General features: G+C 42.0%; 1 protein-coding gene and 1 long non-coding RNA gene across 4 annotated transcripts in view; one reads left to right on the top strand and one right to left on the bottom strand.

Annotated features, from left to right (window-relative positions):
- Window positions 1–1,697: 1,697 nt before the first annotated feature.
- On the top strand, window positions 1,698–3,801 carry LOC125102730 (uncharacterized). Its single transcript, XR_007128180.1, has 3 exons — window positions 1,698–1,909; window positions 2,460–2,642; window positions 3,596–3,801. It is a non-coding gene; the product is annotated as an uncharacterized LOC125102730 (long non-coding RNA).
- A 3,475-nt stretch (window positions 3,802–7,276) lies between these two features.
- SLC17A5 (solute carrier family 17 member 5) overlaps window positions 7,277–23,535 on the bottom strand; it is a 50,946-nt gene continuing 34,687 nt past the window's right edge. For 2 of the 3 annotated variants that reach the window (XM_047734193.1, XM_047734192.1), the window contains 2 exons: window positions 12,408–12,498; window positions 7,277–8,698 (listed from right to left, as the gene is read on the bottom strand). In XM_047734193.1, the coding sequence (XP_047590149.1) occupies window positions 8,561–8,698; window positions 12,408–12,498 (229 nt within the window). In that variant the 3' untranslated portion in view covers window positions 7,277–8,560. The remainder of the gene's footprint in view (window positions 8,699–12,407; window positions 12,499–23,535) is intronic. The other variant, XM_047734194.1, reaches the window with a different exon arrangement.

Raw genomic sequence — 23,535 nt, 5'->3', positions numbered from 1 at the left:
AATAAAGAGTGGCATATTTGCTCCCTTAAATATGAGCAAGAATCATTCTTCGACATATACGCAGGTGTGGGGCATTGCACGGGCTCAAAGGACATACTCTCATGCAAGTACAAACATTTCTCTTTCTGGAACAGTTATGCCAGTTTATATTCTCTCTGCTCTCCTTATGGACAAGAATTTTCATCTCCCCACATCCTTTGCTAACACCTGGTAGCATCAAACTTTCTAATTTTTGCCAATCTGGTGGTTCTAAAGTAGTGTCTCATTATAGTTTTTGTTTACATTTCTGTTTGTTTCTATTAATTACTAGGGTGTTTGATCATCTCTCCGTGTACTTGTTTGACATGTAGTCCTCTGTTAAGTGAATCGTCTATTCGTTATTTGCTCATTTTTCTCTTGGGTTTTCTGACTTTTTCTTGTTGACCTGCAGGAGCTTTTTGAATATTCTAGATAGTAATCTCTTGTACTGACAAGATGTTGCAATCTCTCCTCTGGTCTGTCATCCATTTACTTTGGTTTCTTCTGCCGAACACAGGTACTTAGTATTGTGAAATCCACCTAATTTTGGCGCTATTTCTAGTCTCTAAAGATATTTTCTAATTTTTTTTCTATTTAGCTCCTAATTTTACATTGCTACTATTAACAAACCCTTTCTGTGTATTTATCAACACATACATAATTTGGCAACAAAAATAGGATAAAACAATGTATATAGTTAGGTAACTCTTTTTCATCCCCCAATAAAACGTATGGACTGTCTTCTACCTTTCCTTTAAGATTTTATTTATTTATTTGACAGAGAGAAAGAGGGAGAGAACACAAGCAGGGGGAGCAGCAGACAGAGGGAGAGGGAGAAGCAGGCTTCCCTGCTGAGCAGGGCCGGATCCCAGGATCCTGGGACCACAACCTAAGCCCAAGGCAGACGCTCAACTGACTGAGCCACCCAGGCGTCCCTCTTCTATATTTCCATTCAGATTTTTCTCACTTTTTAATGTCTGCATAGTATTCTCTTCTATGAATATACCATTACTTATTTAAGGATGTTCTTATCGATGGAAAATTGACAGTATTAGAAAAAGTGCTTAGTGCTTGTTCGAGTATTTTTTAGGCTAGATAACCCTAAGTAGAATTGCCAGTTCAATGAATATATTTAATTTTGACTTACAAATTACATTACAAAAATGTTGTAAGGTTTTTTACGCCCAGCAACAGTGTTCAAACATGATTTCTAATGGCGAGAGCATAGCATAGGATAAAAAGAGAGTCTGCGGGCGCCTGGGTGGCTCAGTGGGTTAAACTTCTGCCTTCGGCTCAGGTCATGATCTCAGGGTCCTGGGATCGAGCCCCACATCGGGCTCTCTGCTCAGCAGGGAGCCTGCTTCCCCCCTCTGTCTCTCTGCCTCTTGTTCTGCCTACTTGTGGTCTTTCTCTCTGTCAAAGAAATAAATAAAATCTTTAAAAAAAAAAAAAGAGAGTCTGCTGTAACATCAGAGAAACCTGAGAATCTTATCTCTGCCACTCAGCTGTGTGACTTTCTCGGTCTCCTCATCTGTAAATGGTGGCTCTGATGCATTCCCGGTAGGGCTGAGGGGAGAGTTCAGTCAACGTCAAATGTAGAGCCCTCATACAGTATCAGACACTAATTCTCTACTCTGGGAAACTTATAAATATTGTTATTTATAATATTATGACATGAAATGCTTCTATACCCAGTTTTAAACATTTCTTCACTTTTTCCTCAGGTAATTTAGTTTTTATTCAGTTGGCAGTCTCAGTCGTGCTTCAATCCATTCCACCCTCTTCTTCTTTCCAGTCTCCTCAGACTCAACGAAAGGAAACAAAAGGGAACTCAGAAGATTTAGTAGAGTGCACCTCCTGCCTGTCCACTCCGCTGGCCAGTCTAAACCCGGTGAGAGAAAATCACCATTGTTCCTCATCAGCCTCGTTAAGTTAAGTTCCGTTTTATCGTGTGGGTCAAAACGCAAGGGCAGAAAGAAGAGCTGCTGTCTAAGAGACTCTCCCCAAAAGAACAGAGGCCTGGGGTAGGGGCAATGACTCTGCAGCTACCATTCTTGCCAACAGCAAAGACTAAAAATGGGTGATGGTTAGAGCCGTCCCTGAGAGGGAGCCTGTCACAGGAGGAGGAAGTGAGGATGGTGTGGGAGGGACGTGTAGAAAATACAGGTAGGTTTTGGGACTTATTTCTCTCTCCTGTATTCTGAACTTTCACTTCCCAATGGGAACAGAGATTCCCGCCCCCACCCCCAGTTCTAGCTTCCCGTCCTGTAATTGGAAACAGCAAGGTTTATGGACCCAAGACTGGAGTATCAACAGCTCTTCTGGAGGGAACCTCCTCCTCAGCAACAGCCCAGGATGGGAGTGCTGGTCTGTTGCACTACACCAGTGTCCTAGTCATTGCAAACTTCAAACTAGCATGTCAGTAGAAATCATGAATTCAGTGTTTTCACAGAAGCAACTGGATTGTGTCCTGGCACAATTATAGGAAACATTGAGAAAATTCATAGAACAAACTTAGAATAATGAAATATTACCAAATATCATTCATGGAGTGAAGATAATGATACAACATGTTCCCAGCTGGAGTCTTGCTGAGCCAGGGCTAATTTTACAACTAGGAGAAGGTAAAAATCTTAAGTGTGCCTTTATGCACAAGGCTTCTTAGAGGATCTTTTCAATTAATAAGAGACAACTTTGGGGGTGCCTGGGTGGCTCAGTCGGTTAGGCATTCAACTCTTGATTTCCGTTCAGGTCATGATCTCAGGGTTGTGAGATGGAACCCCATGTCGGGCTCTGTGCTGGGCTTGGCGCCTGCTTGAGATTCTCTCTCTCCGTCTGCTCCTCTCCACTTGTGCTCTCTCTCTCTCTCTCTCTAAAAAAAAAAGAAAAGAAAAGAAAAAAAGAACAGTTTTGTCTTTCAAATAATAATTTGATTCCATGCTAGAAACAGATACTAAGGAATTTTTTTTGGCCTACTGTAATGATTAAAGCCAGTGAGCTGGGGCAGCTGAGTGGTTCAGTCATTGAGCTTCTGCCTTCGGCTCAGGTCATGATCTGGGGGTCCTGGGATCGAGCCCCATATCTGGATTCCTGCTCAGCGGGAAGCCTGCTTCTCCCTCTACCATTCCCCCTGCTTGTGTTCCCTCTCTTGCTGTCTCTCTTTCTCTCTCCCTATCAAATACATACATACATAAAATCTTAAATAAATAAATAAAGCCAGTGGGCTTATTTGGTTTTAGTTGGCATTGGGAGGCTGAGTCCCTCAGGGCCAAAGATCTCTCCTTTTTTTTTTTTTTTTTTTTAAAGATTCTTTTTTTTTTTTTAAGATTTTATTTATTTATTTGACAGACAGAGATCACAAGTAGGCAGAGAGGCAGGCAGAGAGAGAGAGGGGGAAGCAGGCTCCCTGTGGAGCAGAGACCCCGATGTGGGGCTCAATCCCAGGACCCTGGGATCATGACCTGAGTCGAAGGCAGAGGCTTTAACCCACCCAGGCGCCCCAAGATCTCTCCTTTAACGGTCAGAGAACGTGTCTCTGATCCCAGCTTTAAACAGGTCTTGTCCCTGCCTTTGCCAGGTGGTTGTATGAAGTGAGGGGAGCTGTGTGCCAGTTCTGTACAAACGCTCTTGCCCCTCTGTGGCCCTCTGTATTGGGTAAGGATCACAAAGACGACCCTGTGAATGCCCCGGGATCAACTTCCTGCCGCGGACGGCAGAATGATTCAAAGCACTGCAGACATCTGAAAGAGCTTCTTGGTGTTAAAAAAAAGAAAAGAAAAGAAAAGAAAAGGGCATTATAGCAGATACTGTGTAGGTAATTTATCCAATGTGCACACTGGACTTTCCGGTCACCACATCCCCGATCCTTCACCCGGAACGGTTCTTGAGTGTGAAAAAGACCAGACTGTTCCATCCAGATCACCTTCAGTCTCAAGTTCCAGACTGTGGCGTGAGTGTGAAGTCGTTCCAATGCTCATAACCGGGGCTGTTGGTGGTGAGAAATGCAGGGCCCCACAGGAAGACGGGGGTCAGTATGCACCCTTGATGCTGGGAGGCCATAACTTTTTTGAAATGCTTGCTTCTGCCCCAAAGAGCACTTCAAGGAAAGCTTTAATGCGACGTGTGGGAGAGTAGGGCTCCCCCTGCCTGCCACAGAGCGGCCTCTCGGGCTTGAAGGCCTGTGAGGGGAAGCAGGGTTGTGCAAGAATGGCTTCTCGCTCTACCGGCACCGACCGCCAGTGACGTGGAGCTTCTGAGTTTCCTCCTCCTCCAACATCAAGATAAAGTGAAAGTAAACAGGCGCTTGGAAAATTACTAGTGTTTTTCCTCATCAGAGCACACGAAAAGGGGTGGCAGAGAATTTGTTACATGCCATTTGTTTTTAGCATGGGTGTCCTCACAGCTTTCCAGAGTAGGAGCTTCTAGAAAGTGCTTTCTGTATTACTCAATCTTTAGAGCACAAACTTTTACATTTGGCTTTTCTGCTTCTGGTTGCTCTAAAAGGCAGAGGCGTCTGAAAGGGCTTTGTGATCCATCTTCATTTACATTTCTATGAGAGAGATAATATATTCTTTCACTGATATCAGACATTTATCCCAGTCTATTCATCTGAGGCAGTAACCGGTGCTTTTCCAGAGGGGAACCAGGCCACTTCCTCTGGCGCTCTTCCTGCCTTCTCGATACCCTTATCGATATTTTCCTGTTCAGGGAATTTTATTTAGGACAGTGATAATCTGCCCTTAGAGAGGAGATTCCTGACTTTGCACCAGAGTCTAAATTAAAACATCTCCATTTCTGATATCTTGAACATGAAACACAGGCTGCAGCAAGAGGGACCTGACAATGCTTAGTACAGTACAGACCTGTGGGCTTCCGTCTTTGTCTCCATTTCTTTCCTAACTCTGATTCTCAAGGTTGGCTGGCTCACTCATTCACGCTGGATTTGATTGTTGGGTGGATAATGACGTTTTTACATGGAAGGTGTCAAAGGCTGGAACCTATGAAGAAAAATGTTTGATAAATTAGAACATGAGCTTGATGAGGGAAGGGATTTGCTTTTCTTTACTGTTGTACCTCAGGTGCAAAGAACAGAGCCTGGCTCATAATGAATGCTCAATAAATATTTGTTGTGCATTAACTGGGTAAGTATTTTGCTTATCTAGAACTAAGCTATTCTCAAATACTTACAAAACCATTTACCAATGACTGCCAGTTATACATACTTTGAGGCTAGCATATCATTTCTTCATTCAAAGTTGTTGCTGTTGGCACATTCATTTAATTTTTTTTTTTTTGAGAAAAGAACAACACAGGAGATGAAAATTCAATGTGTAGTCCGTTTAACCAAAGGGTGATTTACTAAATATTTATTAAGCAAGTAAAATATTGAAACAAAGTATATATTATGAGGGAGACCATGCTGAGATGAATCAAATGTACCTCGCCCTCAAGATACTTTCGATGGGGGCGCCTGGGTGGCTCAGTGGGTTAAAGCCTCTGCCTTTGGCTCAGGTCATGGTCCTGGGGTCCTGGGATGGAGCCCCACATCCGGCTCTCTCAGGGAGAGAGGGAGCAGGGAGCCTGCTTCCTCCTCTCTCTCTGCCTGCCTCTCTGCCTACTTGTGATCTCTGTCAAATAAATAAATAAAATCTTTAAAAGAAAAAAAAGATACTTTCAATGAATGTAATAGGGAGATTAACCACAAACACATTCATACATATTATAAAGAAAAGGCCATGGAGAAGAAAGCAGTCCAGGGAATCTGCCAGAGCTCCAGGAAGGCCAGCAGGGAAGGAAAGGACTGTGTCAAATGCATATCTGTATCCTTATTGCCTAGCAAAGAGTAGATATTCTTGTCGAATGAATGAATGAATGATCTTTTCCTGAGATTAAAATAAAAAAAAACTGAAGATAAATAATATGATGTTTCAGTGGATCAGAGGAAGAGCCCACATCTAGATCAGGGAGATTGGAGGAAGTCAAGGGTCATGAAGGAGGTGGGGATGAAGAGCGAATTTCCAGGTCCAAGGAATGGATTTGGTAAAGGTATGGAGGGGAGGGACAATGTATAGCGCGTCGGGGAAGAGTTTAGTAGCCAGATGTACCTTCGACAAAGTGTGGGGCATGAGGGTGGAGTAGGTGGAGGGAGGAGGGCAGGTTGCTGGGTAGGCAATGGGAAGCCAGGGGATTCAGCTTGGGGGAGCATCCTGATCAGGGCAATGAGGTGTGTTGAGACCAATAACCCAGCACAAGTGGGAAATTGGACAGAAGATCAGACTCCAGGCAGTGAGACCATTAACTGTTCTATTCCAGGTGGAAACAAAAGTCACAGAGATCTTATTTAGAAGATGGGAGAGTGATTAAAAAAAAAAAATTCTAGAGACTTGAAAAACTGGAATGGAAAATACTAGTGGTTAATTCTACATGGTGTTGGGGGTGGGTGGAGGCGGACGGAGAAGGAATGAAAAATGAGTCCAGGCCCAAGCCGAAGTGACTGGGGAAACGGAGCTCCTAGCAAGAGTGAGAAAAGTGGCAGGAACAGCGGGTTTTATTAGGGGTGGAGGTGGAGGTGAGGGAGAGAGGTTGGATTTAAAGTCCCAAGTGTGAAGAAGATAACCAGATGGGGATGTCCAGTGGGCAGCTGAAAACCTGGTGGTGATTACGCAGTAGCTTGAGCAACAGGTGTTTTGTTTATTTAAATGATGCTTTAATTTAAACAGTCATACTGCTACATGTGGTAAGGTGAAAATTAATTCTCCTTCCTACCCCTGGTTGCCTATTTTTCTCTCTCTGGGCCACCACTCTTTCCGGTTTCTTGAATATCATGGTAGAGATACTCTGTATGTATTTGTGGTTTTATGTCCCCAGAAGAATTTCATACTTTTGTTTTTAAAGGTTAGAGAAGACTTGAGTGTCTTCGAGACAGATGGAAAAGAACGAGAAGAGAGGTGGAGATTGAAGAAGCAAATTACAGAGGAATTACTAAATGAAGAGCTTAGAGCGGTAGGAGAGGGTACTGTCTGTGGTGTAGGCATATGCTTCAGGGAGAAGAGCGGGCCCTCTGCAGAGCTAGGAAGGGTAGGCTGATGGCAATAGAGATTCCTCATGCTATCTCCCTTAGATGGCCCGAGTCTCCTTGGTCTGGTGGTGGCACAGGAAGGGGCCCGGGGAGGTAGCCTGGTGGCTTGAGGAGGACGGCAGAGATGTCACATAGCCACTCAAGATACTAGAGAATACCATAGGACTGTCAGATCCAAAAACCAATCCAAAAATGTTTATTGTGATGATTTACAAAAGAAATATCACCATAGCAATGTAAAGCTATTTACAGATTTAAAAATAAATTTACAGAAATGTATCCACATCATATTACATGAATCAGTTTTACTTAAAATGTTACAGGTAGTGTTGAACAAACATAGCAAAACATAAATCAAGTTCTAAACCACATAAATGCCCTCCAAGCATGCTCAAGAGCCACTGGAAGGTGGTTCGGAGGAAAAACTGGAAAATAGGACTTTAGCAACCGGAAGTAAGGATGATTCCACTACTGGTTGTAGGTGATGGGGCCAAATAAAAGTCACTTCAATTTTCAACTGAAACCAGAAGCTTACATGTAGACAAATGGAAAAAAAAAATGTGAGTTTTAAGAAAATTTTTTTACTTATTCTGGCGAAGCCCAGAGAACACAGAGAGTTGGAAATTTATGTTCTAATCCATGTGAAAGTAGTTTTAATCAAGGATGATTTTATTCGTGGCTAATTGGGCATCACACCATTCTCTTGAAGGTTTACATGCCAATCAATGTTCCGGTGTGTGGGGGCGGGGCGGGGAAGGGAAAGTGTGAGGATTTGTATGGAGACTGTGGAGGTGCCTCTTGCTGCCCTGGGGCCTGCTCGCATCTTTCTCGACACATTAACAACGGCCAGGGGAAGAACACCATCTGAAGACCTGGCGCTGACCCTGGCCTTGGATGCTGCCTCTGATAAATGCTGGGCAGCGTCCCTGCCGTCAGGGAGGGAATGCTTGGCTGCTGCCCGGGCATGCTTCCCCTAGTGTGGTTGCCAGGCCAGATTGTACCGTGGCTGGCAGCTCTGTGGAGATGCTACCATTTGAGACCTAAGTGTCAGGGGCTGTGGTCAACAAATAATTCATATGAGGAAAGTAGTAAAAAACAAGGGTTTACCAAGACCTGAGAATTATTATGTAGTTGAATTAAGCAAAGGTATAGAGGGGTCCATTCAACTCATTCCTTCAAGGATGCCCCTTAAAAATCAATAGAACTCCCCTACTTTATGTTGCCTGATTTACAGCCAGATATATGACCCTCAAGTCTAAGTTACAGGATACATGTTATTAATGATTAAAAATAGAGAATTTTACTAATCTGGCAACTTGTGACATTTCATGATTACAAGCCTTAAAAATTTCATCCAGTTTTTTCTTATATAGACTGCATACACATTTAAAATATCAAAGGCACTTTTAGGTTACATGATAAACAAAAATACTTCAATATAGACAGGATTATTTATTGGTTCCTTCAGTTTCTGTGCCCATATCGATCGTCGAGAGCCCAGTTTTGCACTTCACCTTTGGCAAATAGCGAGAAGAAAATGGCACCAAACACATTGATAGCAGCAGCGATGTAGAAAACTGTTTGCCATTCTCTAATAGTGTTCTACAGGGAGAAAGAGAAACATGCACATGAAAAAAAATTTTGTTTATAGTCAGCTTTATAGAAAAGGTGGGATCACAAGACTGTTACAAGCCTCATGATGAAAACAACCCAAGCTCCCTCAACAGTGAAACTGTGATATATTTGCTCAGTGGAATACTATACAGCAACTAAAACGAATGAGCTACAACAATGTAGATGCATCTCACTAACGAAATATTAAACAGAAGCCAGACACAAAAGAGTACGTATTAAATGACTGCATTTTTATCAAACTCGATTATATAAAAGCTCAAAATTACACAAAACTAATCCATAGTGTTAAAACTAGGAATAGGGGGGGCGCCTGGGTGGCTCAGTGGGTTAAAGCCTCTGCCTTCGGCTCAGGTCATGATCTCAGGGTCCTGGGATCAAGCCCCACATCGGGCTCTCTGCTTGGCAGGGAGCCTGCTTCCCCCTCTCTCTCTGCCTGCCTCTCTGCCTACTTGTGATCTGTCTCTGTCAAAGAAATAAATAAAATCTTCAAAAAAAAAAAGTAGGAATAGGGGCTCCTCTTGGTAGGGTGAAAGGGGAATGGCAGCCAGGAGCACCCAGAGGCTTTGCAGGAGAGGTAACATCCTGTTTCTCGACAGGTGTTGGTTACATGAGTGTGTGAACATTCATCCAGCTGTATACTTAGGATCTGTGTATTTCTACACCAACATTTACTCAAAGTTTACTCAGATTTACTCATAATAAAACATGGCATGGCTTTCAGTCATGTGGTACTAGGAAAGCAGTATGCTTGCCCATCAACTCCCTAGTTCTTAGGTGGGAGATATAAGCCAGATCAAGAAAGGATGAGTTAAAATGGGCTTTGAATTTCAAGTTTGAGGCCCAGCACAGAGAACTCCTGATTGACCCTCAATACAGGACATGGATGGGATCTGCCAGTTAAGCGATCAACAAAACACAATTGTTTAGCGTATAATACAGTGGTATAAAAACATCAGGCAGTTAGCTAATTTCTGGGTCATGTGACTAACTTAAACAACCATTTTTTGGGTTTTGCAATGTCAGTCTAACCAGAATGCTACATCTGCAGCATGGAGAAAAGAAAAAGCAAGCAGGGGAATTGGCAATGAGGAAGAAAAAGGAAAGGCGCTAGGAAGCTAGTATGAGGTCATTCTTTTAGGAAAAAAGGAAAATCGTGGAGAAAGACAGCACTCTGTTATGCTGATCAGAGATTCATGTATTTTGGTAAAAAAAAAACAAACCCTTAGAAATCCATCTTAAATTTTAGTAACTATTTAGATATGCTAACAATATGTTACTTATTTGTACTTGGCTCATTCTGCAAAGTTTCTGAGGCAGTGCAGTAATTTTCAATTGTGAGCAATTACAATTGTAAAGGCAAGTATTTTTTTTTTAAAGATTTTATTTATTTTGAGAGAGAAAGAGAGTGCGTGCATGCATACATGCAGAGGGAGGGGCAGAGGGGCAGAGGGAGTGAGAGAATCCCAAGCAGACCCCACACTGAGCACAGAGCCGGATGCAGGGCTCTATCCCACCACCCCGAGGATCATGACTTGAACTGAAATCAAGAGTCTGATGCTTGGGGCACCTGGGTGGCTCAGTCGTTAGGCATCTGCCTTCAGCTCAGGTAATGATGTCAGGATCCTGAGATCAAGCCCTGCATCAAGCCCTGCATAGAGCTCTGCATTGAGCCCCTCATCGAGCCCGGCATCGGGCTCCCTGCTCAGTGGGAAGCCTGCTTCTCCCTCTCCCACTCCCCCTGCTTGTGTTCCTTCTCTTGCTGTGTCTCTCTCTGTCAAAAAATAAATAAAAAAAATATTTAAAAAAAAGTCTGATGCTTAACCGACTCAGCCACTCAGGGATCCCTGTGTTCTCCTTTACAAAAATAATATCCATTTAATAACATTAAACAAATGCTATGATAGCCTATCCAAATCCAGTTCAGTTCCCACTTTACAAACATTCAAGACTTTAACTGAGGAATCCAGGTATTCTTAGCAGAAATACTACGATTATCCATAATAAATGAAATTAATACATGGTAGTACATTGACTTAGGTTCCTGTGTTGCCACAGTACTCCGCAGAGATAAGGTTAAACATTTCTGACATGTCCATATCGAGACACAGAATTCTAGGGGGGAAAAAAAAATCACAACTTTCTCAATATCCGTTTCTATTAAGTGAGAGAACATAGTAACAAGGAGGCTTGGATTCATTCAAGTAAGGAATCAGAAATGGTGGGAGCAGGGGTGCCTGGGTGGCTCAGTCTGCCAAGCGACCGACTTTTGATTTTGGCTCAGGTCATGATCTCAGGGTACTGGGATAAACCCTCACGTTAGACTCCCCGCTCAACGGGGAGTCTGCTTGTCTCCTTCTGCCCCTCACCCTCCCCTTGCACGAAGGAACGAACTCTCTTAAATGAATAAATCTTGAAAAGAATGAATGAATGAATGAATGGTGGGAGCAGAGAAGAAATAGGAACACTCATTGTGGTGAACACATACACATCTGAGATCAGTATATTTAGTAATAAGAAAGTTTGTAAGCATATTCTGAAATTCTAAGGATTAGGTGGTGTTAATCTGATCACAGAGACAAAGAAAAAATTAAGTCTCTTTTAGAGCTTTAAGTCAGCCACTTGAAAAATATATTTCAACAGGCTTTAGATTTTTTTAAACAGAAATTTTGAGTCAGAGGTCATTTATTTTTCTTTCTTACATACTGTGAGCCACTGGTACAGTGCTGAGTCTCTGCTGACTGATGTGGCACCACACTGCCTCCCCGCTGGAGGTGGGACCACCCCAGGGCCCACTGCATTTCGGAGGCTCAGTGCCCTTCCCACACCTGGCTCACTCCTCCAGGTCTCCTTCCCCACAAATTGGTGCTCTCTCCCCTGTGCCCACAGCACCCTGCACACTTTTTTTTTCCCCTGCAGCATTCATCACTGTACTTTAGCTATTCGATTATGTGCCATCCCTAAATGAGGAGTTTCACAAGTGCAGAAGCTTGTCGTTTTGCCTTTGGATCCTCAGGACCTGGTATATTAATAGTTACTCATGAAATGCCTGTAGAATCCGTGTTTGACTCTTTCAGGGCTTGCTAACTCATAAGGCAGCCCTTTCCACAGAGTAGACAGCTTTTAACAGAATTTTCCTATTGTGTCCTCATTACTTCTCTTCACCTGTCTTTGTGGAACTGCCAAGAATACGTCACCATCTCTCGTGTGGTCGTCCTTCAAGATGTGAAGACACATGCCATGTCTTCGCAAGTCTTCTGCTCCTCTCAGTGGTGATCGCTTCCCCAGTTCCTTACTCATTCCCACGTGACTTCCTGATACCTCACCTTTGTGGATCCACTTCTTGAATAACTTTCCATTGCCAGTTTTTCTTTGTTCGAACCAAAGACACAAGGTACTTACCTTGTAAAATATCACCACTTTTAAGTACTTGTGTGGTGTGAGCTACAACAGCTTCGTTGAACTTAATTCTGTTGTTTTGTCTAAAAACCAAGGGGTGTTCTTGGAAAATATATTTTCCTGTCCAGTATGGCACTTAGCTTTGCTGACGTAAAGAATTGCATAAGAATAAACATTCAGAATTTTACTCTTAATTAAAATATACTCAATTTTGACACAGATGTGCAGGCTCAAGTGAATTGTGTAGACGTTTGCATAAATAAGCAAATTATCTACTTACATCAGGGGTCAGACTTTTAGCAATGACAGGCCCAACCATTCCTGGAATAGTGGCAAATGTATTTGTGATGCCCAGCAGGATACCAGCATACCTGCAGAAAACATTTTCATAGAGATTTATTACTGTGTTACACATTGAAGTAGCTTCTTTCTTTTTTTTTTTTTTTAAAGATTTTATTTATTTATTTGTCATAGAGAGAGAAGCGAGAGCGAGCACAGGCAGACAGAGTAGCAGGCAGAGGCAGAGGGACAAGCAGGCTCCCCGCTAAGCAAGGAGCCTGATGCGGGACTCGATCCCAGGACGCTGGGATCATGACCTGAGCCGAAGGCAGCTGCTCCACCAACTGAGCCACCCAGGCGTCCCTGAAGTAGCTTCTTTCAACAGATAGCTGTACTACTTTCAGAACACTCTATATTTTTGTGAAATTTCATGTTTAAATGAAATGTCTTATTAAGCTGGACTGAATATATTTGGCTGGTGAAAAACTTGCATTTCAATAGTTAATAAGCATTCTAATATTACATAGGGGAACGCTACCACTGAAATGAAAATCCTCTTTTTTTTTTTTTTTAAGATTTTATTTATTTGACAGAGATCACAAGTAGGCAGAGAGGCAGGCAGAGAGAGAGGGGGAAGCAGGCTCCCTGCTGAGCAGAGAGCCCAATGTGGGGCTCGATCCCAGGACCCTGAGATCATGACCTGAGCCGAAGGCAGAGGCTTAACCCACTGAGCCACCCAGGCGCCCCATGAAATGAAAATCCTCTTTTTTTTTTTTAAATTTTTTTAATTTTTTTAAATTTTATTTTAAGATTTTATTTATTTATTTGAGAGAGAGACAGAGAGAGCATGAGCAAGGAGAAGGTCAGAGGGAGAAGCAGACTCCACATGGAGCTGGGAGCCCGATGCAGGACTCAATCCCGGGACTCCAGGATCATGACCTGAGCCGAAGGCAGTCGTCCAACCAACTGAGCCACCCAGGCGCCCCACAAAAAATGCATTTTTAATAACTCAGGGAAAGTTGATTTATTTTAAGAGTAAAGCTTAGAAGAGTTGAATATTCTTAGTTATGTTTAGATGCAAATCTTTAAAGAAAGAATTCCTGCTTGTATTTGGAAAGTGCTAATGGTCTGATTTCTCCAACATATAAGGAATGTATATAAACTAAGGAAGGCTGAATGAAACGCTTACTTTCCATAAAGAAGTCATATTGAACTGCTAGTCAGGAGACCTAAAGATCTGTGACTTCTGGTTCTACCACTGACCATCTATGTGACCTTGGCCAGTCAGTGATAGATTATTTCCCTTATCACTCATGGGTTCATAGATGTCCACATGTAATCTACCTGCTGCGCCCATGTGAGTCCCCCCAGGACCCACCAAGTACACTAAAACATTATTTTTGAGTATAACATACATATGGAAATGAACACAAACCATAAGTGCACAGCGTGATGAATTTCTATAAAGTGAACAGAACCATATCACTAGCACCCTCAAAAACCAGAATCTACTGGAATAAACATTTTTAAGGATATTTTACACATGGCTGAACTGCCTCTCAGACTGTATAAGCTTTAATTTGAATAATCATAATTTTGTGAGGTCATTCCTACCCTAAAACTTACAAGGATGGCTTAATGCTTGCCCTTAAGGAGATTATAATCATTTGCTTGATTTGCAATGGCCTCGCCCTCCCTGGTCCATCTACATGGTCTTACTACCCAGTGCTGCGGACTGCGTCTCTTCGGATTCTGACAGCTCCCATCCAGCTGCTCCCATCTGCTATGCTCATTCCTGTTATCCTCCCTCATACTCCACTCGCTGTCTGAAATCCATATTCCTTCTGTCCAGACCACTTGCTCAGCACCTCTTCCGCGAAGCTTCCTTTGTCTAGTTCAGCTAACACTGAGCCCTGTCTTCCCAGAACTTTATTAAGTCCTTAAAGCCAGTGCTATGGGTTCTAGGAGGTAATTGTTCTCAAAGTCAAGTTTGCTAATTTTGATTCCATAGTCTCACTGCAGAGTCATGCTTTATTTCCCTTTATTATTTGCAGGGCCAGCACATATATGCTCGTTCAGTACATGCTGACCAGAGAAGTGGCACGTGACCCTCAGTTGTTCCAGGCCCTGACCATGGAACCCCAGGGCACTGGCTGTGCTGGCTGCTGGTGCTTTGTCTTACAGACGCAAATACCTCTCTTGGGTACCGGCTCCAAAGCGTGCTGATTCCTGATCCAAATGGAACCACACAGTATGCAACCTTTTGGATTACATGTGGGGTTTGCTAAACATCCCAGGGACGCCTGGGTGGCTCAGTGGGTTCGGCATCTGCCTTCGGGCTCAGGTCATGATCCCAGAATCCTGGGATCGAGTCCCGCATCAGGCTCCTTGCTCAGAGGGGAGCCTGCGTCTCCCTCTGCTTGCAGCTCTCCCTGTTCGTGCTTTTTCTCTGACAAATAAATAAATAAAATCTCTAAAAAAATAAACAAATAAACATCATCCCAAGTTGTTGTATGTATCAATAGTTTATTCGTTTTTTATTGCTCGCTCTCTTTTTAACTGAAGAAGCTGGGATTTTGTCCTATAGACAGTCCTGCATTCTGTTTTGTGTAGATTGCATCCCTGAGATATCATATAACATAATCTTATGTTCCCTGTATTTCCTGTACACTGATAGTATCTAGACCACAGATCTCAGAGCATGGGTTAGAGTTAGCTTTGATATTTTTAGCAAGAAAATTTAAAGATGATGGTGGAGTTAAAAATTGGTGAACTAAGTAAATGGCATTTATAATTTATTTTTCATAAAAGTCATCTAGGTATATATAAAGTCCAATTAGAACTTTTTTTTTTGAGGGGCGCCTGGGTGGCTCAGTGGGTTAAAGCCTCTGCCTTCAGCTCAGGTCATGATCCCAGTGTCCTGCGATTGAGCCCTGCTCTCTGCTCAGCGGGGAGCCTGCTTCCTCCTCTCTCTCTGTCTGCCTCTCTGCCTACTTGTGATCTCTGTCTGTCAAATAAATAAAATCTTAAAAACTTTTTTTTTTAAAAGATTTTTATTTATTTATTTGAGAGAGAGACAGTGAGAGAGAGCATGAGCGAGGAGAAGGTCAGAGGGAGAAGCAGACTCCCCATGGAGCTGGGAGCCCAATGTGGGACTCGATCCCAGGACTCCAGGACCATGACCTGAGCCGAAGGCAGTCGTCCAACCAACTGAGCCACCCAGGCGTCCCTTAAAAACTTTTTTTTTGAGAGTGAGAGAGAGAGAGCAAGCACAAGCAGGGGTTGGAGGAGTAGCAGAGGGAGAGGGACAAGCGATCCCATGATGAACACACAGAGTCTGTCATGGGACTCCGTCTCAGGACCCTGAGATTATGACCTGAGCCAGAATCAAGAGTTGAAGGCAGAACCGACTGAGCCACCCAGCTTCCCCAAGAACTTTTAATTTTCATGAAATAATCAGTGTTATCATAAAATAAAATATAATTCTGGTCCAAATTAAAGAAGATTGGTATTTATTAGTCCATCCGGTCTTATTGTGGGGTACTATTATTTCTAGTAGTATTTAGGATCCAATGTCTTGGCTGCAGATGACTAATCTGCAATTTCTTTCACCATTTTCCTTGTGGACAAGTGCCTGATATGGACTGAACTGTGTCCTTTCAAAATTCATATGTTGAAGTCCTAACCCCCACTGTGACTTCTTTGGAGCTACAACTTTCAGGAGGTAATGAAGGTTAAGTAAGTGTAGGGTCTTAACCCGATAGGATTGGTGGCCTTGCAAGAGGTGGAAGAGAGAGAACTCACTCTATCTCTGTGAGGACTGACCAAGGAAAGGCTATGTGAGGACATAGGGAGAAGGGGGCCATCTGTAAGCAAGGAAAAGAGCTCTCACCAGAACTTGACTATGCTGAGGCCCTGATCTCCAACTCTGAGCTTTCAGAACTTTGAGAAAATAAACTTCTACTTTTTTAAGCTCTGTGGTCTGTGGCATTCTGAACGGCAGTTGACTAATACGTGCCTAAATAAAACATCCTGCTGAAACCAAGTCAATGATCTACAACCATCACACATTTTTATGTTCAAAACTTGTTCATACTGGATACAGTAACAAAAGCGTACAGCACAGGTCTTTTTTTGGCTTATGCCCTTTAGGGAGTGTATCTTAAATTAACCAAGCTTGGCAGAACCTGTCTTTTTTTTTTTTAGTTAAACCATTAACACCTTGGCAGTAGGAGGAACCAACTGCAACGTTGCCAGGCCTTTTCAGTGACAGATATTAAGTGCAGACGAACGCTGTGAAATCCTAAATGTCAGCACCAAGAAACTCAATCAAGTATTTATATTACACTTGGCCAGGCAGGGCCATGAAAGATGGATGACTGCTGGGGAAAAAACATGTTGTACAGACCCAGTCTGTATTCTGTGCTGGTGCAGTACTAGCGTGCTGTGGGATTAATCGTTAAAAGTCTCTCCAATTCCTGTGTATCTGGGCAACAAAATTATCCACAGAAAATCTATTTTAATCTAGAGAGGAAAAGCCTTGGAAAATACCACAAACACATCTTTATGTTAACAGGATTACTGATTGTGTATTGAAAAACCTTATGTCAGGGGTGGCTCTAAGTATTTTACACATATCCCATTTTAATAGTAAAATCCACTCCATGAGGTAGGGATTCCTATCTCCATACTACAGATGAAGATAGACTGTAAAATGTTACCCAATTTGTCTGACTCCAAATCAGTACTTAGTAATATAAGGTTATAATCTGTATGCTGCCTGCTGAATAATGCTGCCATAGTCATCACTGAGTTCAATCTATAGGAATTACCAGTTTTCTTGAGCTTAATTTTTCACCATAAGCTCTAGTGCTGAATGCTTAACAGTCTGTGGCCCTCAAATATTCTTGTTCTAATTACCAGAGCCTTATCTAGTGCATGGGCACTCAGTTGTTACCAAAGAAAAAGCAACTAAGCAACAACATGGTCAAAAGATAGGTGATCCCCCAGTTAACCAAGACACGGAGAACTAGAAACAACCTAGCATCCTTTGAAGGAAGAAATTCTAGTTGGAAAATAAAAACTGCAAGCTCTTCTGAAGGGCTGAATCAAAATATAAGGGAGGGAAATCATTTTGACTTTGATGAGATGACCTTACATTTGTACGGTGATATATTTTTAGAAGTTACATGTGCTGTTCACATATATACATATGTTGATTACAAGCACATATCTGGAGGTAAGTACATGGTGCATACGTGTACTTACCAACTTCTACAACTACTTGTTGGCATCATTTATGTTACTAAACTGTTTGGTTTCATACTATATCTAGATAAATGTCTTTTTTGACTTATGACTCACAGAATGCCAGGGCTAGAACAGGGTCTTCAAGATATGAAGTTCAACCACTCAGCTGATGCCCGAAGCCCAGTTCCAGGATCCTGCTTGGCCATCATCCAGTATATGCTTCAGGATGTGACCTTACCATCCTCCCAAACTACCAGAAGCTTCTACAGATGCAAATAGGGACCATGTTACCTTCATGCTTGTGTCTTCAACATTTGGTAGAGTGCCTGGGTACAGTGTTTGTTAAATGACTAGGTCCTTTAAGCCACATGCTATGACACTGAAATTTAGTAATTACACACCCACCTAATTGTACATCCAATTCATCTTTTTCCAACTTATCCAAAAGGTTATCATGGGAGATCTACTTGAAATCCTGATGTACCATATATATTGTGTTCCCTCTATGTATGAGGCTAAAAATGTTGAGAAATTAGACCATTTTGCTCTTTTGGCTGTTAATGATCCAATGGTTACTCCTCAGTAATCAGCCTTTTCTTTTCCAAGAGCTTACCAATCAGCCCTTTATTATTTTACTTGGATTGATTTGTGACCCTGGTCATGGGACCTGACTCAAAGTTTCCCAGAAAATAATAGTCTATTGTGTTATGTGCAAATGCACTTACTATAATGAGCTAAGTGTATAAGCAGGTGTATATGTGTTCTATAATCTTATAAGGTAGGTACGGTGTGTGTATATATATATATAAATATAAATATATATACACATATATATCCCCCCCCACTTTCCCAGAAGTTCTTGCCAGATTCCAGAGCTCCTGAAGGACTGAAGGTACCTGATGAATCCTGAATTACATTTCAGCTCCATGAAATGGAGTGGGTGGCTCACTACCTTTTTTCTGGCTAGCTGGCTAGTGAGCCAATTTTATGTTCCTTACAATTTTTACTTCTCATATTTATTTACTTAGTTTTAAAATAAACTTACATAAACTGAGGCAACCAGAGTAGGTATCTGTTCTTGGCAATGAGTTCTTTTCCCTGAGTTTTCAAAATAACTACTAAACGATGACCAGTTTTTAAGATCTTCAAGAGACAATCTGATGTAGCAGAAAGATCCTTGAATCATGTTGCTGAGACCTGGATTCAAATCTCAGGTCTGCCATTTCCTAGGGGTGACTTTGGAAGCCACCCAACTCCTCTGGACCTGAATTTCTTCATCTTCAAAATGAGTTCTTCCTGTTCACATGTCCATGTGTTAGAGTGGACATTACCAGTGGCCTCCTCAGCATCCATTCCCATGAGGTTTGGGGGATACTGACTCCTTCACCTCTAACTTTAGGGTGGGTGCTAATTGTCCTAAAGTCAGATGGTATTTTCTTGGCTGTAGGGATTGGTTCAGGGGGGGTTATGTAACTTGCTTTGGTTCAATTAAAATGAAGCCCAGGACTTACTATCATGGTACAGAGAGAAAAAGATTCTTTTCTTCCTTGACCGATGTGAGTAAAGAAGCATGCAATTCTGGTAGTTACTGGCAATCATTTCAGAAGCACACCCAGTCTCAGGGTAAAACTAATATCATGAAAGCTAGAGAGTGGAAAAGAAACGAATCTTTGGTAATATTAGTGGACAGCTGATGTCAACTCTTGCCTGAAGCCAAATGTCACTGGATTTTACACTAAAGTGAATCAATAGACTATGCTGTTTAGCCAGCTTGAATTAACATTTCTATTACTTCAACTAAAAGCATCTGAGAGATAACACAGCCTAGATATCTCATGCCCAGACCCTCAATTCCCATATCCCACATTCATCAACCCTCAGCTTGTTAAAAATCTCAAGCCTAAATCAATCCTACAGCACATTTTCAGTCCTATACTTGGGCTGCTGAACACCACTGAAAGAACAACTCTGTAAAATAGAGAAGTACAAAATTCATCTCCAATTGCCTCTGATCCTTGTCAATGCCAAAAATCCCTTCAATGAGTTCTTACTGACAATTTTCCCCAGTAGCTAGTTTGAACTTTTATGATTCTCAAATCTTTTTTCTTCACCTATCTTCTTTCTTAGTCTCAGCAATGAACTTGAGTCCCATGTCACAAAGAAATCAAAGACTGACAGTTAAGATTTTTCAATTAGTTATCTACTGCTACACTATAAATTACTTCAAACCTTGCAGCTGAGGACAATATATATTTATCCTCTCACAGGTTCTGTGGGTCAGGAATGTAGAAGTGGTTTAGCTGGGTGGTTCTGCGTCAGATTTTCTCATGAAGTTTCAGTTGTGTTGGCTGGAGCTACATTACCCTCTTCTAAGCTCACTCATGTGGCTGCTGGCGATGGCCTTGGTTCTCCCCAAGTTGGCCTTGCCGCAGGGCTCCTAAGTGTCCTCCCTACATGACAGATGAGTCATCTGAGAGAGACAGAGAGCAAGGAAGCTGTTTTGAGGCCTTTTATGACCTAGTCAGATATCACTACTTTTGCCACATTCACTAGAAACAAGTCACTAAATCCAGCCCACACCCAAGAGAAGGGGAAATAGGCTCCATCTTCCAAAGGGAGATGTGTTGAAGAACCTGTGGACATATTTCGAGTCACTACAATTCCCATGTTCTCATCTCACTCAACTCAGAACTTTTCTTTAACTGAACCCACCTTACTACGTTCCATTTCTTCTTATTTGGAAGGTAATCCCTCTATTTGGACTCTGAGTTTCATCCCTTCCTGACATCTACCAACCACTAGTTGTCACTTCTTCCTTTCAGCTTTAACCTTTCCTTGTTTATTGGACTTCTTTTCCCACTGCATTTATAACCTGGGTCTGTTTCACCTTAAAAAAAAAACAACCCAGTCAATCTTCCATCAATATGTGTCTCTCTTTAGTTTTTTCTCCTTCCCTTCATAGTTTATAGTTTTGAAACAGTTGTTTATTGGCAGTGGTTCTCAAATTTTTAAAGTCCATGAAAACCACTGGGAGGAGCGACAAAACGCAGATAGATTCTTTCCCTAGCCCTGTGATCCATGATTCTGCTTTATTTCTAAGAAGCACTCCTGATGATTTTGATGTGGACGGGCTAAGGATCACACTTTTAAGATCACTGTTTTACGCTGATGGTCTTCACTTCCTTATCTTTCCATTCATTCCTTAAGTCACTGCAGCCTAGCGTCCTTCTCCTTGTTCTGCAGAAGCCTTTTCACCGATATGTTTAATGAACTTTTCCATCTGGAGAGGAACACTTTCATTCTTGCTTTACTTGGCTTCTCTGTGGCATCTGACACTGTTAATCAAGCCCTCCCTTTGGGAATTCCATTCTCTACTTATTTTCTTTCTCTTTCTCCTGTTCCTTCTTTTCAGTTACTCTTGTATCAGGTTCTTTCTCTTGATGAATTCCCAAGATTTTCATCATTTCCTGAGTATTTTTATCCAATTCCATGGCTTTATCTATAACTCATATGTTGTAGATCTAAATCTTTTATTAGATTTACATCTGAATCCTTAGATGTTGTAGATCTAAATCTTTATCTCTTATCCAGAGCCCTTTCTTGAAGATTGGATGATCTTGGCTTTCTTTCTTTCTTTCTTTCTTTTTTAAAGATTTATTTATTTATTTGACAGACAGAGATCACAAGTAGGCAGAGAGGCAGGCAGAGAGAGAGGAGGAAGCAGGCTCCCCGCTGAGCAGAGAGCCCGATGTGGGGCTCGATCCCAGGACCCTGAGATCATGACCTGAGCCGAAGGCAGAGGCTTTAACCCACTGAGCCACCCAGGCACCCCGATCTTGGCTTTCTTGACAACACATTCTTGATTTTCCTTCTATCTTCCCTGTTGCTCCTTTTTGATTTCCTTTTCTAGTTATTTCCCTCTTTCTGGGTGCTAAGTGTTTGCCAAGATCCAGTCCCGGGATCACTTGTCACTCTCTCCCAAGGCAATTTTTGTCTTTCAATGCTTTAAAATGTGTATTATTATTCCTTAATTTTCATTTCCAATCCAAATGCTCTGAGTTCCAGATCCATAAATCCTACTGCCTTTAACTACTACTTTCTAGATGTTTTCACAAATATCTAAAATTTAACATGTCTGAAATTTTTATTTTCCTCCAAGACTCTTCCTCCTTCAGGTATCCCAGTTTCAGTAAGTGGCACATCCATCCATCCAGCTGCAGATACAGAATGCCTGGAAATCATCGCATTTGGTCTCTCCTTACTCTTCACGTCTAATCTATTATCAAGTCCCATCTATTGTATGGGTGCCCTTATAGGAAGAATGAGAGACACTGGAGCTCTTTCTCTCTCTGCACACATGCGAGCATGCCTTCAGACACATGAGGGAAGTGCCATGGGCGCATATAGCAAAAAGCAGCCCATCTGCAAACCAGATAGTTCTGACAAGAAACTAAACATGCTGGCACCTTGATCTTGGACGTTGAACTGTGAGAAAATAAATTTCTGTTGTTTAAGCCACTTAATCTATGGTATTTTGTTCTGGCAGCCCGAGTAGACTAAGACACACACTGATTTCTTTTCCTACTCATATAAATTCTTCTCTCAGGTACACTATTCCCTTTTTGCCTGGCTAACTTATTATTTTTAAAATAATTTTTAAAAAGATTTTATTTATTTATTTGAGAGAAAGAGAATGAGAGAGAGAGCACAAGACGGGGGAGGGTCAAAAGGAGAAGCAGACTACTGTTGGGAGGGGAGCCCCATGCGTTACTTGATCCTGGGAATCCAGGATTATGACCTGAACCAAAGGCAGTCACTTAACCAACTGAGTCACCCAGGCGCCCGTGCCTGGCAAACTTTTTTTTTTAATTAATTATTTTTATTAACATATATTATTTGCCTGAGGGGTGGCTAACTTAACTCATTCCTTAGACTTTAGTTTAAATGTCATTTCCTCAGACAGACCTTCCTTTACTCCTTCATCCACATTATATCTCTCTCTTGTATTCTCTCATTTTTTCTTCAGAAAGTTTTTTTTTTTTAAATCTGTGTGAGCCTTTCGTTTCTACCATCCTGACTAAAAGCTTCACAGGCCAGGGCTGTGTCTGTTATGGCTGGTAATTGGCAGGTATTTGATAAATATTTGTCGGAAGACTGACTTATCATAATATATTACAGTTATTTATTTTTTTACTGCTTATTTCCTGAACTAGACTGATCTCGTTGCACACAGGAGGTGGGTGTTATTTTTTGTAGTGTCATGGAGAGCGAGCTCAACAGACATGTCTGTTGTAGGAGGGACAAGACTTGACTAGGCCAGGGCCTTGCAGCTGAAGATGCCCAAGAATCACTTGAGGACCTTAACATGCAGATCCCAGTTCAGCAAGGCTGGGGTCAGGCCTGAGATTCTGCACTTTGCACAAGCTCCCGCGTAACGCTGATGCTCCTGGGCTGTGGGCCACACTTGAAGTAGCAAGGAATGAGTTACTGTAAATCCGTCCTAGTTCTCACTTTCTATGATTCTATAAACTACATAATGGAACAATGTCATTTTGTTTAACTCACTTCAAGAGAAATCCCTTCCAGATTCCTTCTCTAATCAGTAGCATTAAAGAACGTATTTCAGTTCTTTAATTATTCGCTATTTCTTTGAATCCTTTCTTGGGTAATCAGTCTTTGTTCTTACTTTGTAAATCTCACATACATGCCTCACGTCACTGTGCAGCAATCTGGTTGGGCTCCTATTCTCTGTCCCTCAGAAATGACATCTCATGTCTTTATTCCTTCAGCTTCAAGGGGCTCTTATTTCTGTTCTGTTTGTATCGGATTTTTTTTTTTTTTAAATTCATGAGAGACAGAGAGAGAGAGAGAGGGAGGGA

This window comes from Lutra lutra, chromosome 6, assembly GCF_902655055.1.
Source record: "Lutra lutra chromosome 6, mLutLut1.2, whole genome shotgun sequence".
In the NCBI taxonomy this organism is placed as follows: domain Eukaryota; kingdom Metazoa; phylum Chordata; class Mammalia; order Carnivora; family Mustelidae; genus Lutra; species Lutra lutra.
Note: the sequence above shows the minus strand (reverse complement) of the source record. Positions and strands in the feature narration are given on the sequence as shown.